General features: G+C 41.9%; 1 protein-coding gene across 1 annotated transcript in view; it reads right to left on the bottom strand.

Moving 5' to 3' along the window:
• Window positions 1-1,522: 1,522 nt before the first annotated feature.
• The window catches only part of mxd1 (MAX dimerization protein 1), a 47,857-nt gene continuing 33,765 nt past the window's right edge, over window positions 1,523-15,614 (bottom strand). The window contains exons 4-6 of the mRNA XM_060907517.1: window positions 10,016-10,130; window positions 8,495-8,654; window positions 1,523-5,491 (exon numbers count right to left, since the gene is read on the bottom strand). Coding sequence (XP_060763500.1) covers window positions 5,307-5,491; window positions 8,495-8,654; window positions 10,016-10,130 — 460 coding nt within the window. The 3' untranslated portion in view covers window positions 1,523-5,306. The remainder of the gene's footprint in view (window positions 5,492-8,494; window positions 8,655-10,015; window positions 10,131-15,614) is intronic.

Genomic DNA, 15,614 nt, shown 5'->3' with positions numbered 1-15,614 from the left:
TGGCCTTCGAGAATGCGGATATGAAGTGTGTGTGTGTAATAATAACAATAATAATAAAAAATATATTCCATATATCTGATAGCCCACTCAACACCAGCCAGTACAATTTAACTATCTAACCGTCAGTTGCCAGGTAACAGATCACGCCCGAGCGTGGGAGATCGGAGATAAATTAAGAGTTCAGGAATTTGGAAACATTCCTAATGAACCAATTTTTTCAAATACAGCCCCTGACTTACATTTCGGGACTTTGTTATTAGAATGAGGCTTCCTTTGTTTCAGGTATACATACACACACACCATACCTGTCAACCCTCCCGTTTTTCCCGGGAAATCCCTTATTTTGACTTATTTCCCGCTGTTTTCCCGTTTTTTTATTTTCCCGAAAATATCCCATATTTTCACAATATAAAAAAGTTGGTAGGTCCAGAATTCATGACGTGCCTCTGACAGGAGTTTACAGCAGGAAGTCGGGCCATGAATACATGTCCCCGCCCTCTCAGGCATCAGTAATTACATAACTACGTCCGGAGGCGAGGCTGAGCAAGTGATTAGGTCCAGTGTTGCCAGATTGGGTGGTTTCAAGTGCATTTTTAACGGGTTTTGAACATATTTGGGCTGGAAAATGTCAGCAGTATCTGGCAACACTGATTAGGTCTGAGGTGAAGATGGTGATGCTAATAGCTAAGAAAAACATTAGCCTCTCTTTCTTTGATGATTTCAACAAGTGCGTGGCTGGAATGTTCCCAGACTCTTCCATCGCAAAGAAATTTTCCATGGGGAAAACGAAAGCCTCCCAAATAATCAAAGGTAAGCTACACATGTTTACATTAAGTATGTCCTGGCTAAGACCTCATAAATAGCCTAGTGTAAACTAATTGGTGTATTAACTGTTTTATCCACTCATTGTCTATTTTATTTTCTATCTGAAACTTACCCATTTTAAATCACTCTTGGTTTAATATCTTATATTACTCTTTATCTCTTTATTACATCTAGTTTCTCTTTATTACATCTATCTATCTATCCATCTATCCATCTATCTATCCATCTATCCATCTATCTATCTATCTATCTATCTATCTATCTAGTGTTCCGAGGCCATGACTATGGTAAAACCATCATAAATTGCAATGGAATTGAATTTATTGACTGGTTATATAATGACCTTTCTTATTTTAACATAAGATACGTATTTTAGCCCTTAATTTGGGAAATAACTGGTACCACTGAAAGCAAATAAAAATAAATGTATAGTTTATTCACAAATGCACTCTATAAACTATATTGAGTTTGGGTCTTGGCTATCACCAACATGCACCAGAATACAGGAAATCACAAATACTAGATAGAAAATTGCCCCCCATTCAACTACACACCCACTTTTGGTGAAGGGTATGACTTTCCGAAATTTTCCCTTATTTTGAGTTAAAAATCTGGGAAATATCCCTTTTTTTCAAACCTCAAAGTTGACAGGTATGACACACACAATTTATAATAAATAAATAAAATAAAACAAACATTGTGTTTTGCTTTGTTTTTTATTTCAGATGTTACTAGGCAAAGAGTAACAAACTCAATACATGTACATATTGTTGCTGATGTTTTGATTCTCCATTTGTTTTTGACCACAATTCAGTTGGCGACATCCAAACAGCCTGCATTTTCTATTTTTTTGTTTTTTTCCAAACAAAGTAGTAACAGCGTAAAAACGTCCCATTTATTTTGATTGAACGAAAAACAAAAAACAGACATGTAGCTGTCCTAGAGGCAGTAGCTTTTTTTTTTTTATTTAAAGTGTGTGTCTGGTTAGTTGGAGAACACACCTGAGACACAGTAACAATCAGTGGGAATGACTTGGTGATGGGTTTGCTTTCCGAAACAGATCGTACATGCGTTTTGTTTTAAAATGTCCGTACGTCTGGACGTCGTTAAGGCTTCAGCCATTTTGGTATGAAGAGTCCGCCACTCCCTGGACATGTACACGTCGAAGGAGGGCAAACATCCATCACGAGCCCTGGATGTTAGCTGCAGGGTTGAAGGTGGCACAGGATTTCAAAATGAAGAAGAGGAGAAGAAAAAAAAAAAGTGCGTGTGTGTGTGTTTGTTGAGGGGATGGGAGGGGGATGTTCTCAAGCGAAACCATGGTTGTGTGTCAGCACCCGGGACGCGCTCGAGCCACGCAGGGTGTTTGTGCAAATCCTGTGCATTGCAGCTAATGATTATGACTCGCAAATCTGCACAGATGGGTGTAAAAGCCTGCGTTACTCAAACGTGCCCTGTTTTTTTTTCCCCCTTCACAGAATGTTCCAGAGTGTTTTATTTCCTCTCTCTGCGCTGGTGTTGAAGGAGGGCAGAGAGACGAAACGCTCACACACTTCACAAATAAAGTACAACAAAGGATAAAGGGGTCATCAAAAGGCAGGGTGGATTTCAGTGTGCTGTGTGACCAACATCATCACCACACCAGTTCTTAGACATGTTGGGAAGGAAATGGACTTTGTACCTTTTACTCATAACAAATACAAATAAGACAAAAGCATATCCATACAAACAGCTCTGAAGAACCGACACCGCCAAACCAAAAACGAAACCTTCGTCCCAAACCCTTTCTCTCTGTCTGTAGACAGTGACCCCACACACACACACACACACCTTCCCAGTCTCATCACGGCGCTACATCTCAAATCACAGTACTTTTTTTTTTTTGAGGGGGGTGGGACGGGATGGGATGTGGTTGGAAGGCGGGGCTGATTTATAAACTGATCACAAATTCCACATATTAAAACAATCCTACTTTTTTTTTTTTTTAAGTTTATATTTGTTTAAAATTTTTTTGGTGCATTTCTTTCATGCCACGAAGTTTTTTTTGTGTGTGTTTTTTTCACGGTCTCGCCTCTGTGCTAATAAAAATAAATAAATAAAACCTACATCTACATTCAGACGCCTCTGAAGCGTCATGCTCGTCTCGTACGTTTCTGTTCCAGGCAACATGCTTTTCCCCCTCCGACAACCATCGGGACGACTTCACCCCACACAACACGCTACTCTTCCTTTTACTCACTTTTTCCCTTCTGTTACACTTTATTTTATGCACATTTCTGTCGCTTTCTCTCTCTCGTTTTATAAACAAACATATTTAGATAAGAACTTTTCATATATGCAAATTAAAATTACAGAAATCGAACACATTTAACAGCCGTAACACCACAAGGTCATTTCAGGACGTACACAAATATAATCTAAATACAGCAGAGCTCTAAATCCATCTCCGTATACACTAAATAATCTGTGGAAATAAAACGACACGTTTAGAACAAGAGAAAATAGAAGAATAATAAAATAAAACCAAACCCACTGGGATAACTGAGGCCTGAAGCCACTAAGGAAACTACGACTTTAAATAGGATAATAGAATCTTCTCTTTTTTTTTTTGTTTTGTTTTATAAAAAGGTATATATATTTATCTGTGACATTTGGATTAAATAAATACTTTGTGATGCGTTTAGATGTATAGATAGATATATTTCTGTAAACTATATGCATAAAATGCGATGTTGAAAAGATAAAGTTTCTGCGTCTGGTGGAGAAGGATGGCAGGCGTGTGACACACACACACACACACACACACACACACACACACACACAAGTTCAGCCCTGTTGGGTCAAAACCAAAGCCCTTTTTTGCCTTCCCATAATTCTGAGAACCTAATAATAATAATAATAATAATAATGCTAACTGACTTCCTGTTCAGTAGTGGAATGTGCTTATTTCCTTTTTTTCAGGGGCGGGGCGGGGTTGGTGGGGTGACCCACAAAAAGGGGGGGGAAGCCCAAACAAAACAACAACAACAACAACAACAAAAAAAAAAGCGCCACACACACTCGCACCACTACCCTTAGACCAGAGAGGAAGAGACGGAACGACCCGAATTAAAATATTTCTCATTTCCCGACTCCACCAGTCAGTCCTGTGACAATCTCATGCTGCGATGCGATACGTTCCTCATGCTGACAGTTTATGCATTTAAAAAAAATAAAAAATAATAACAATAATAATCAATCATCAAGGTGCCATGTCATCAGCAGCACCGAAACATCCCGATGACGTCTCCTTGCGATGTCCGGCTTTTCCTCAAACGATGTGTCCCTGCTTGACGTTAGTTACATTCGGATCTTAATCCCGACCTCTTAGCCCTGATCCCGAGCTCCTCGATCAAACGGTGCTGAATGAGCAAGCGCCGACATTAGATATTAGCGTCCAGCGGTGCTAGTGAGGTTAGGTTGATTGAGAGAGAAAACAGTCTCGCTGTGCTCCTCCACCAACGGTCGTCGAGCAGCAGTCGTGGGTTTCGAAGAGAATGACATCACATCACATCACACTGTTGCTAGGTAACCGTCCCATGGCTCGGTGGTGATTGGAGGGTGGGGCTGGACGCTGGGACAGTGCAGGAAGATTATCTTAATTTAAGATGAGCTTAAAGACTACACCTGATACTGGAACTAGAGTAGCTGCGATCCCTCTGGAGAGCAGAGGAGCGAGAAGTTGATCACGATGATGATGGTGGTGGTGGTACACCTTTCCTTTTGTTGTTGTATATTTTTGTAATCCAAAGAAAAACAAAACCTAAAAAACAAACAAACAAAAAAACATTCCTGCTGTGTGATCTTTGGTAAAAGCCGACCTTCTGGCGCTGATCTCGGGGGGGAAAAAAAGAAAAACGTACATCGCTCTCGGATCTGCGGTGAAGGGGGCCGGCTTACACCGAGAGGCTGCTTTTAAGTGCAAAATTCCATGCTGTGATAGGTCAGCTGACCAGTCAGGTGACCTAGCCCTGTGTCTGGAACGTCCTGATCTGATCTGATTTGGTGGATGATGGAAGGTGGAGGAGGGCCGGTGTAGGCAGTGGGCGTGGTAATGAGAAACATTCTCTGGTACGATAAGAACACGTTTTTCATCAGCGGAAAAGGAGGAGAAGAGGAGGATGGAAGCGAGGTAGGGAGGATCCAGTTGGACGACGAGACGGACGTCCTCTGTGGATGATTGGAGAGTGAAGGTAGGAAGGTTTAAGAGGAGCGGATACGTGAACGTGACACTGCGTTATTTTCCTTCGTTTCGGTTTGGATCGTACCTACGAGGCGTCACAGAGCGAGAGAACGCGCGAGCGCTCTTATTCTGGAACGTTTCATATGTCGGATCGCACTTCACATCGTCACGTCATGCTCCGGCGCTGGAGGTCGATCGAGTGAGTGGTGGAGGTGTCAGAGGTGTTGGAGGCGGAGGTCAGGTGGGCGTGGTTGTGCTCTTATAGACTGAGAGTTTTCTCCTGAGTGGTGGCGAGGCGGCGCAGGCTGGCGTGGCTGGAGTAGCCCTCGTCACTGCAGCTGCTCCTCAGGCTGCCTCGCTCGTCTGAGTCGCTCACACTGCTGGTGCTCCACTCCAGGTCACCCAGCAGGTAGTCCGTACCCTCCACGTCCACGTCCAGCTCTTCTGTACCACACACACACACACACACACACACACACACACACACACACACACACACACACACGTACGTATTTGAAAGCTTGGAACCAAAAGATCAGATCATGATTATTGAAGGCAATTCTACAACACACAAAGATTTGCTGACAACCTGCCATTTAAAAACAAAAATTTATTTATTAAATGTTAACTCTTTTTTTTTTTTTTTAAAACAAATAACATCCAAAATTGGGCGGCACAGTGGTGTAGTGGTTAGCGCTGTCGCCTCACAGCAAGAAGGTCCGGGTTCGAGCCCCGGGGCCGGCGAGGGCCTTTCTGTGTGGAGTTTGCATGTTCTCCCCGTGTCCGCGTGGGTTTCCTCCGGGTGCTCCGGTTTCCCCCACAGTCCAAAGACATGCAGGTTAGGTTAACTGGTGACTCTAAATTGAGCGTAGGTGTGAATGTGAGTGTGAATGGTTGTCTGTGTCTATGTGTCAGCCCTGTGATGACCTGGCGACTTGTCCAGGGTGAACCCCGCCTTTCGCCCGTAGTCAGCTGGGATAGGCTCCAGCTCGCCTGCGACCCTGTAGAACAGGATAAAGCGGCTACAGATAATGAGATGAGATGAGACATCCAAAATTTAATCATTTTACATCAGTTGCTTCCAGTCAGTTTGTAATTGTAAAAAATACATACATTACAAATTTAACACATTCTTGATATCAGAAAATTGTATCGCGACATAATTTATCACAATATCATCCTTTTATCTTCATATCACCCAGCCGTAGTTCACAGCCACATCTGAGGGAAACATCTATGTAAAATAGATGTTCTGAGCATTCAAGAAAGAATCCTGATGCATTGAATAATCAATCTTAAAAAAAAAAAAAAAACCACACTGTACAACATAAAATAGAATTTTAAAAAATAATAAATAAATAATAATCCCAAGAACAAGCCAGCTATACAATACAGATAAAAATGTAATGACTAAAAAAATTATATTCTATGATTTTTATATAAAAATGGCAGTGGCTAGACTTAGCTTGGACTTGGTCCAGAATGGAGAAATAAGGCGACTCCTTCCCTCCACTAGTCTGGGTGCTCACCTTAGGCAAGTGTCAGTACGCCCTAAGCCTCCCAGAACCAGGGACACAGTTATAAACACGGCGTTGGCAGCAGGACGTCGTCTGTTACACTGGCATACACCAGCAGATCGATTGTATGGTAGTGGCAACACGATGGCTGTATGGCATCAAACACTCCACAATAGATGAATACTGTGGTTGCTAGTAGGATTTGCGACCGCTAGCACTGAAACCATACTAGCAATCGTATGGGAGCAACTGAAAGATATCAAAGGTGTCCGAGCGCGCTCAAACTAAGTAAGCAAGTAACAAAAAATATATATTTGTGCTTTGTACAGGTGAATGTGCATTAACAACGCTAAAAACAAGAACTGTGATGAATGAAAAGAAACACTGTGCAAAAGTGGCAGTATTGAACAGAAGATAGATAGATAAATAAATAAATAAATAAATAAATCTCATTATCTGTAGCTGCTGGATCCTATCCCAGCTGACTACGGGCGAAAGGCGGGGTACACCCTGGACAAGTCGCCAGGTCATCACAGGGCTGACACATAGACACAGACAACCATTCACACTCACATTCACACCTACGCTCAATTTAGAGTCACCAGTTAACCTAACCTGCATGTCTTTGGACTGTGGGGGAAACCGGAGCACCCGGAGGAAACCCACGGGGACACGGGGAGAACATGCAAACTCCGCACAGAAAGGCCCTCGCCGGCCACGGGGCTCGAACCCGGACCTTCTTGCTGTGAGGCGACAGCGCTAACCACTACACCACCGAGCCGCCCAGATAAATAAATAAAAACTCTAAAAGGTGCAAAGTGACTAATGGCGGTAAACAATAAGCTCTGATGGTGTAAACGCGGATCTACTAGTACCTCACTCTAAAAAGTAATCATGGTCATTTCCATGTCGAAGATGGACATTAAAAAGGTACAAAATATAAACGAGAGGACGGACTGGAAGACATTTGGATCGACATAAAACAATATTCTATCCACATTTCACTGGATACGAGCAATCATGCACCCTGACTACTCCACTACTAGGATAGCAGCTCATATACCATGAGTAGAGAAAACCAAGATGGCGGAGCGTGTTAATGAACCAACTGAGGATGGAGGGAAAAAAAAAAAAAAAAAAAACTCTACTCGAAAACAAAACCCCAAAAATACAAAGGCAATAAAATCTGGAATAAAAGTATTTATTTGATAGTAAGAACATAATTTTTTAAATGTATTTTTTCAAGAATTATTATTGCATTTTCTACAAATTGCTCCTGTCATTTCGCCGGTTTGTTTACATTCTAAGCGGAAATGATTTTGTCGGACGTTTTATATAAAAAGTTATCAAATTTGCAAAAAATAAAAATGCTCAGTTTCTCAAAATCCAGTGAATGTGGAGAGAATAAAACCGTTATTCCACTCAATCTCATCGTACATGGATTACAGCGCCATCAGCTCATGTACGACTCAATTTCGTGGAATAACTTAAATATTCCAGGCAGGCATTCATTTAACCAAAATGCATTTGGGGGGGAATTTAAAAAAAAAAAAAATCTTCCACGCAAGAGGCCAGCAAAAAAAAAAAAAAAAAAAAAAAAAAAAAAATAATAATAATAATAATAAAACACAAAAAAAGGTAAACAAAATCTTCAAGGGGCCCGCGCCCACAGTTCCCCACAATCCAATTCACCGTTTGTGTTTCAGAAGCACGCGACGGCTTTAGAACAGAGATACTTTAACAAACTATCCTCAGAAATATTGTGTAGCTCTGACACTGAGGAGGACCGCGTGTCTGAGGGTGACAGCAAAATGTACAGAAACACCACACACTTGACACTTGTGTGCGCGCGCAAAGATAGTGTACATATACAGTAACGTATGCATTCGGCACAACGTGTGTAGTGTGACGAGTGTGCGCGCGCGTGTACCTTGGTCAGAGTCGGATTTGTCTGACGAGAAGGTGGACCCCATGCTGTCCATGCGCGTGCGCTCCACTCCCAGCTGCTCCAGACGTCTGCGCAGGTGCCTCTGCTCCCGCTGCAGCTGATCTATTGTGTGCTGCGCCTTCCTCTCACTCTCCTCCAACCTCTACACACACACACACACACACACACACACACACACTTCAAATTCATTGTCTATAAACAGCAGCTCTAATATCTTTGTTTCTATAGCAACAGCTCATTCGCAGGGACGTACAGCAGACGCGCCACAAACATTTACGGAAGGAGTCTCCAATATCAGCGCTTTGTAATATCCTTGGTAAAGCTGTAACAAATGTTTTCTGAAAAGGACAGATGAGTTTATGCATTTTTTTAATTTGCAAAAATTTAATTGGAGACAAATTAGGAGACAAAATTAGCTCATGTTTAAAGTCTTTAATTTTCTGTCAAGCTGCTTTGCGACAATGTCTGTTGTTAAAAGCGCTATACAGATAAACTTGACTTGATTTTCCCCCTCAATAACTGGACAAGCTGCGTTTTTATGACCAAGAGACGGGGGGGGGGGGCGCTGGTGATAGAACGGCTGTTTATCGCTGCTATAATGCAAGTCAGAACTTAACAGCATTAAACAGAACTGTAAATAAAGCATTTGATAGTGTTGCTAGTTAATAAAATAATTTCTAAGTGTCGTCAGGCTGCTGTGGTACAAGTGGAATAAAGCGCTTCGGGCTGTGCCGTTACAGGAAAGTGATCAATGTTGCTTTAAATGATGTTAAAGATGAGATAATTACAAACAAGCTGTGTGTGGGGGGGTTTGTGCTCTGAACATTGACTGGCTCGGATGTAGGATGACCAATATCGTGTGTCTCAACTCCATCTCCATCGTTCCTCTGCAGGCCAGTTTTAGGTTCTGTTAAAGCTCCAGAGACCCAGGTAACGAAGGGCTGGAGGAGCTCCGAGGTGCAAACACTCTGGTTTTTTAGCGATAAGAACATTATCTATCTATCTATCTATCTATCTATCTATCTATCTATCTATGACTTTGTGGATCTCCTCTGTTTTAAAAGTCAGAATTATAATGCAAGTAATTATTTGAGATTGTAATTCTGGGTATTGAAACTTTTATAAAGGTATATTATGATGCAACATTGCCATTCTCTCTCTTGCCTGTGATCTATATGTATTTTTAACTCCCTTATATTCCTGCAGATCTTCACACGGTGCTCCCAAAGCTCCGTTTTATATAAAACTTCAACAAGAAAACTTTTTAAAGTGAGCTAGCGCTAATACTTGTTGCCAGCTTCCTTACAGCTCACACATTTCAAAGTTCATGGTGGCAGCCGGCTGCAGGATAAACAAGTATATAATTGAAAAATAAATAAATTAAGTCCTGTTAATGAGCGCTTGGCTTGGTGTGCATTCCGAGAATACATATTGTTCTTTCTTGGCTATTTCGATAAATGTCAGCAGTCACGGTAACACACACACACACACACAGATACACACCTTGATGTGATCCTTGGCCTTCATTAGTAGGCTAAGGGTGGTGTGCCGGTTGGAGTCTGGTCCCAGAGGCACCAGGGATTTCAAGCGTTCCAAACATAGCCGTAAATGTGCCCGCCTGAGGGGGGAGGGGGGTGAAAGAGAGAGAGATAAATCATATTTCAAGTACACGCTGATGATTAACACCTGTTCCTGGTTGTGTAAAACATGGCCTCAGGTAATGCAGTGTAGTTAGCAGGGGCGTGGCCTGCTAATCATTTGAATCAGAGTTTCTCTTTCTCTCATTGGCTGTGAAATGTGCCTTTTCTGACTGGTGGAAGGTTTGAGACCTGACGCATCAGCTCCCCAAACCCCAACATTAGGGAACCTTGGTGAACGCTGTAATCCCTGCGCTGATCTGAGGTCACGTGATGTTTAAATGAGCAGCATGTGAGAGCAGGATGTGGGATTTGCACTGTGTGTGTGTGTGTGTGTGTGTGTGTGTGTGTGTGTGTGTGTTGTCTGCATGTTACTTTACACTGCTGTGTGTGTACATATTTAAATATGACCTCGATGTCTGGAAATCTGGTTTTGGAGAAGCTCAAACGAGGATGGTGTTGTATCAGTAAACAGCGCTGTGCGAGTATGTTAGCAGGTTGTCTCTCTCCGTCAACACCACCATAATCCTCTCGCTATAAATTATAAACAAACCAAAAGACACATTTAAAGCAGATGATTAAACACGACAAAAAACACTGCTTGATTCAGTTGACTAAAAGACTACATTTTAATTAGGGAAAAAAAAAAAAAAAAAAAAGTGTTACACTGAGGAAGACCACACCTCCTTTCACTAAATCTAACAGAATCCATACCTCCTTTCATTAAAATACAGCCGAGGCCACGCCTCCTTTCATTAAATCTGACCTGCACAGAGGCCACACCTCCTTTCACGAAATCTAAGACAGAGACCACACCTTTTACGCAATCTAATTACAGGTTCCACACCTCCTTTTACTAAATCTGACCTGCAAATGCCACACCTCCTTTCACTGAGACCACACCTTTTACTAAATCTGACCTGCAGAGGCCACGCCTCCTTTCATTAACTTCAAGACAAAGAACACACCTCCTTTTACGAAATCTAACCACAGAGGCCACGCCTCCTCTTATTAAATTTAAGACCGACACCATGTAAATCTCACCTCCGCAGAGGCCACACCTCTATCCAAAATCTAACCTGTGCAGAGGCCACACCTCCTTTTACGAAAAACTTTCACAAATGATCACGCCTTCTTTCACTAAACCTAACAGACACAGAGGCCACACCTTCAAACTGATCGACACTGAGGCCACACCTCCTTGCACGGAATCTGACAGAGGCTCAGCCTCATTTTATTTAAGCTGACCAACACAGAGGCCACACCCACCTCCTTTACTGCTCCATACACACAATCCATGCCAGTCTTGGTGAAGGACCCATGACCGCTGTACGTCACCCTCACTGAAATGGGCATGGTCCCTCAATAATCCTCAGTGAAGTAGGCGTGGCCTGTGTGCTAGTTTCAGGTAAAGAACCTAATCGAGCATAAGACAAACGGAGTGTTTTCTTCGACACACTGCTCATGCAGGACTCGTGAAGGGTTAAACATGGCTATGACACTATTCCCAGCTGCTGAGGGTGCGGCACGTGTCTGTGCCCACATGACCTCTTATGCAACTGCAAGGCACACACACACACACGGAGGTGTGGGTCACAACCTCGCCTGCCTGCCTTTTAGCTATTGTGCGTGTTTTCCAGCTCAGTGTGTATTTTCATGTGGGCGGCTCTTTGTGAGCCACTGCATTAAACCATTAAAATAAATAAATAAATAAATAAATAAATAAATAAATAAATAAGAAAAAAAAAAGTGCAAGAGATGGAGACAAATAAAACCAAGCAGAGGAAGAGAACAAAGACGTAAAAGGAGAGAAAAAGAAACTGATGCTGAAGCGTCGACCGTGCCGAACTGATCAAATGTGAATTAGAGGAAATAAACAGGAAATTACAGGAAATCTAACAGAAATAATCTGAATGTTCCACACAGCAGAATTAAAGTCACAGCTCTCCTTCAGTGGGTGACGTACATCACACGTGTATCTGTGTTATTACTATCATTTTTTTTTTTTTATTAACACATCATTTCAATCCACTTTAAAACACATTTCAGTCAACAAACCATCAACCCGTCATGTGACGGGCGTCGAGCTGTAATCCTCGCTTCCAAACAAAACACACCAACAGTTTATAGCTTTATAGTCCACTGCATGCTGAATCCTGGATTGTGATTGGTCAGAAAGTGGGTGTTGATTAACGTTCTATAATAGCAGCTCTGACAGGAGCGCCGGTTTATATTAATGAATAAATTAAAAATGTACCAATTAACAGAATTTCTGACACAAAGCTGTAATCTTTAGTGAACTGCTGTGGTGTGAGAGGAATAAAAAAAAAAAAAAAAAAATTGATAATCAGCAACAGGGTGTTGTGATGAAGAGGAGGAACTGTTACCTCCATTTATTATAAGGCACGAGCTACTTCTGGTAAAATCGTGTGCTCTGATTGGTTCCATGGCGGGCAGCATTTTCCCGCAATGCCTGTGATTACAGATACAGACTTTCTTTCCAAGGCATTGGCTTTCAGTGTTGCAAAAAACAAAAAAAAAACCCACACACTTGGAAATAAAAACTGAATCAAAACAGCTGAAACCACAAAGAAAAAAAAAGGCAAACCGAGTCACGGAGTTATTCAAGAAATGAGTAACGGAGAATGTTCAGAAACCGATAACCGCCAACAGAAATTCAGTTTTGAAGCCGCTAGCCGTTTATTCTGCATGCGCAACTCAACTACGTTACAAATATGACGTGACTGAAAGCAGCATGACGCCTTGTTATAATGACAGTCTATCTTAGAAATTAAAATTAAATAAATAAAAATTGTTTATAATATAATTATTAACCTTGCTTGCTTGGTCTTTACGTGAAAGTATCAGACCAAGGTCTTGACAGTACAGACCTCGCCTACGATTTGGTCCGTACTGTCAAGACCTTGGTAGTCAGGCTGTCTGTTGTTGCCCAAATGAGGATGGGTTCCCTTTTGAGTCTGGTTCCTCTCAAGGTTTCTTCCTCATGTCGTCTGAGGGAGTTTTTCCTTGCCACCGTCGCCACAGGCTTGCTCATTGGGGATAGATTAGGGATAAAATTAGCTCATGTTTTAAGTCGTTAAAATTCTGTAAAGCCGCTTTGCGACAATGTTTATTGTTAAAAGCGCGATACAAATAAACTTGACTTGACTCGGTCTGATATTTTCCCATAAAGACCTCGTGCTCAGTTAATAAATCGTTATGAAATGCTTTATTTCTCACAGGGTAAGAAGGTGGACGGTTCTGTGAACGCGCACGCCATCGATGTAAAGATCTTGTGCTCAGTTAATATATTTGGTTGAAGGATTTTTTTTTGGTAGGTTTTTATTACAGGGTCTTGATCGGCTCTTCTGTTTTGATATTCAAATCACAGTGAGTGTTCTTTCCTTTCCTCCATTTCTTTTATTTATTCGAGGTGCTCTCAATAAAGCACACACACATCAATACTTCCTTCCTTCCATCCATCCAACTGGTCTACAACATTAGACCGACGTTAACATCCACTCAGTTTGCGTTGGTCAGATATAATTGAGTTTTGGGTTAAAGGTCAACGTGAGGGTCCTGGTCTGTAAAATTTTCACCTCTTGATCTTGCAGAGGTGACATCTGGTCAAGACCAAGTTGTAGTCGACTGAACATGGAATAAAAGCGTCATAGTTTCATGTATCGCTCATCTTTCCTCCTGTGTGTGTTCGTGTCAGTGTACGCTTCAGATAAACAGCTTTGGCACGTGACACCTTGACAATACTCCCCCCCCGGCCAATGTTGTCTTGTGTTTACAGGAAGTCACATGCTTTTGTTTGATCCCGAGTTCAGTTTCGGTTCAGCAACAAGTCACAAGGTGGGTCACGCGTGATCCGGAGCGCTTCCAGCAATTTATTAGCCGGCATGTAAAAAAACAGGTCGAATGTAAGCAATATTATATACAAATCTTTAACTTCTTACTTGTTCTTACACTGACTGTGTTTCTTTTTAATAAACAGGACTTCATTTCTCTCAGGAGCAAAAAACAGAAGCTCACTCAAATATTGCATGCATGTAATATTTGAGTAAACCTGTTTTTCCTCACACACCCACACGACCTGTTCGGGAAGTAGCAGGACTTTTACAAATAAATGCTCACGTTGACAATATTGCTCAAGTGTTAAACATGCTGATGTGTTATAATCAGGGGTATAATCACAAGTCAGAGAGGAAGGCTGAGTGAAATTATAGTCCCGTCCCTGTAATAAGCAAAAGCATAAATTACTAGAATGAAACATCTGCTTCAGAGCTACATAACGAGCTGGAGCTCATACGCATTAACTCCGGCAGAGTTAAACCCCACAGCTACAGTCAACGCCTGCTGACGACAAAGTCATTCCGACATCAGGAATTCATTCATCAGCGATTACAAGTTTCATTTCATAAAGAACATCATGCAATACTTTTTTTTTTTATCTGGTTATAGTTGCATTTAATGCCATGGAACGTCCATGAATCAAGTTTGTTCCTGTTCTTACTCACGCTCTTCTTTCTCTTGATATTGATAAAAATAAAAAAAAATTGTAAATATGACAGGCGGCATGCCAGGTCTTGACAACTTTTATGCACACCCGCCTGGAGAACGCTGTATGCGAGTTTGATCGAAATCCCATCAATCCTGTACGAGAAGCAGCGATTTTTGTAAACCGTGGACGGACGACGGCGGCCGGATGAGCCAACCATCACAGCTTGTCATGTTACTGAGAAACTCCTCCATCCCGAAGATGGAAAAACCTCCAGCTTCACCTCTGACTTGCACTGGAGACTCCTTCCAGAAATCAACGCTACATAAACGCCTTCAGGAAGTCTTCTCCATATCCCTGAGGGCACCTCGTTATGAACACACACTCCATCTCTTCATTTATTTATTTATCTCTCAGGATTAGATGATGCCGAGCATCACCAAATCAACAGTTATACCTTTTTTGATTCACCAACACATTTTTAAAGCTGCTGATTATGTGAAGTGTCCAGTGAACAGCGCTGTCAGGTTTAAAACGAGCTTTAGGAACCGTAAGAAGGTCGGTGAATCGGTCAGGTTGGAACTCCGGCGCAGGAAGTAAGAGTTACTGAGAAGGTGAAAAGTCCCTGGTGAAGAAGGAATGATAAACACGACATTCTTGGGAGGAAAATAAATAAGCTTCATTAAAGTCCATTCATTAGGAGAGTGGCGCACTCACCCCAACCTGCACACACACACACACACACACACACACACACACGCCTTTACCTGGAAAGCTGTCACTGCATCCTTTCCAGTAATAACACCATCAAACAGGTTTTTCCATGACCCATTTCATTTGAAAACTATTTATACTACGCCGAAAGTAAAAGCTGGATTCGCTGGTTATTCATCCAATGGATTCTTTACAGGTTACACTTCTGAACGCTTCCGTAATATTTCATCAAGGTCGGCTGAATGAA

This window comes from Neoarius graeffei, chromosome 24, assembly GCF_027579695.1.
Source record: "Neoarius graeffei isolate fNeoGra1 chromosome 24, fNeoGra1.pri, whole genome shotgun sequence".
Taxonomy (NCBI): Eukaryota; Metazoa; Chordata; class Actinopteri; order Siluriformes; family Ariidae; genus Neoarius; species Neoarius graeffei.
This window is presented reverse-complemented; position numbering and strand designations above follow the sequence as displayed.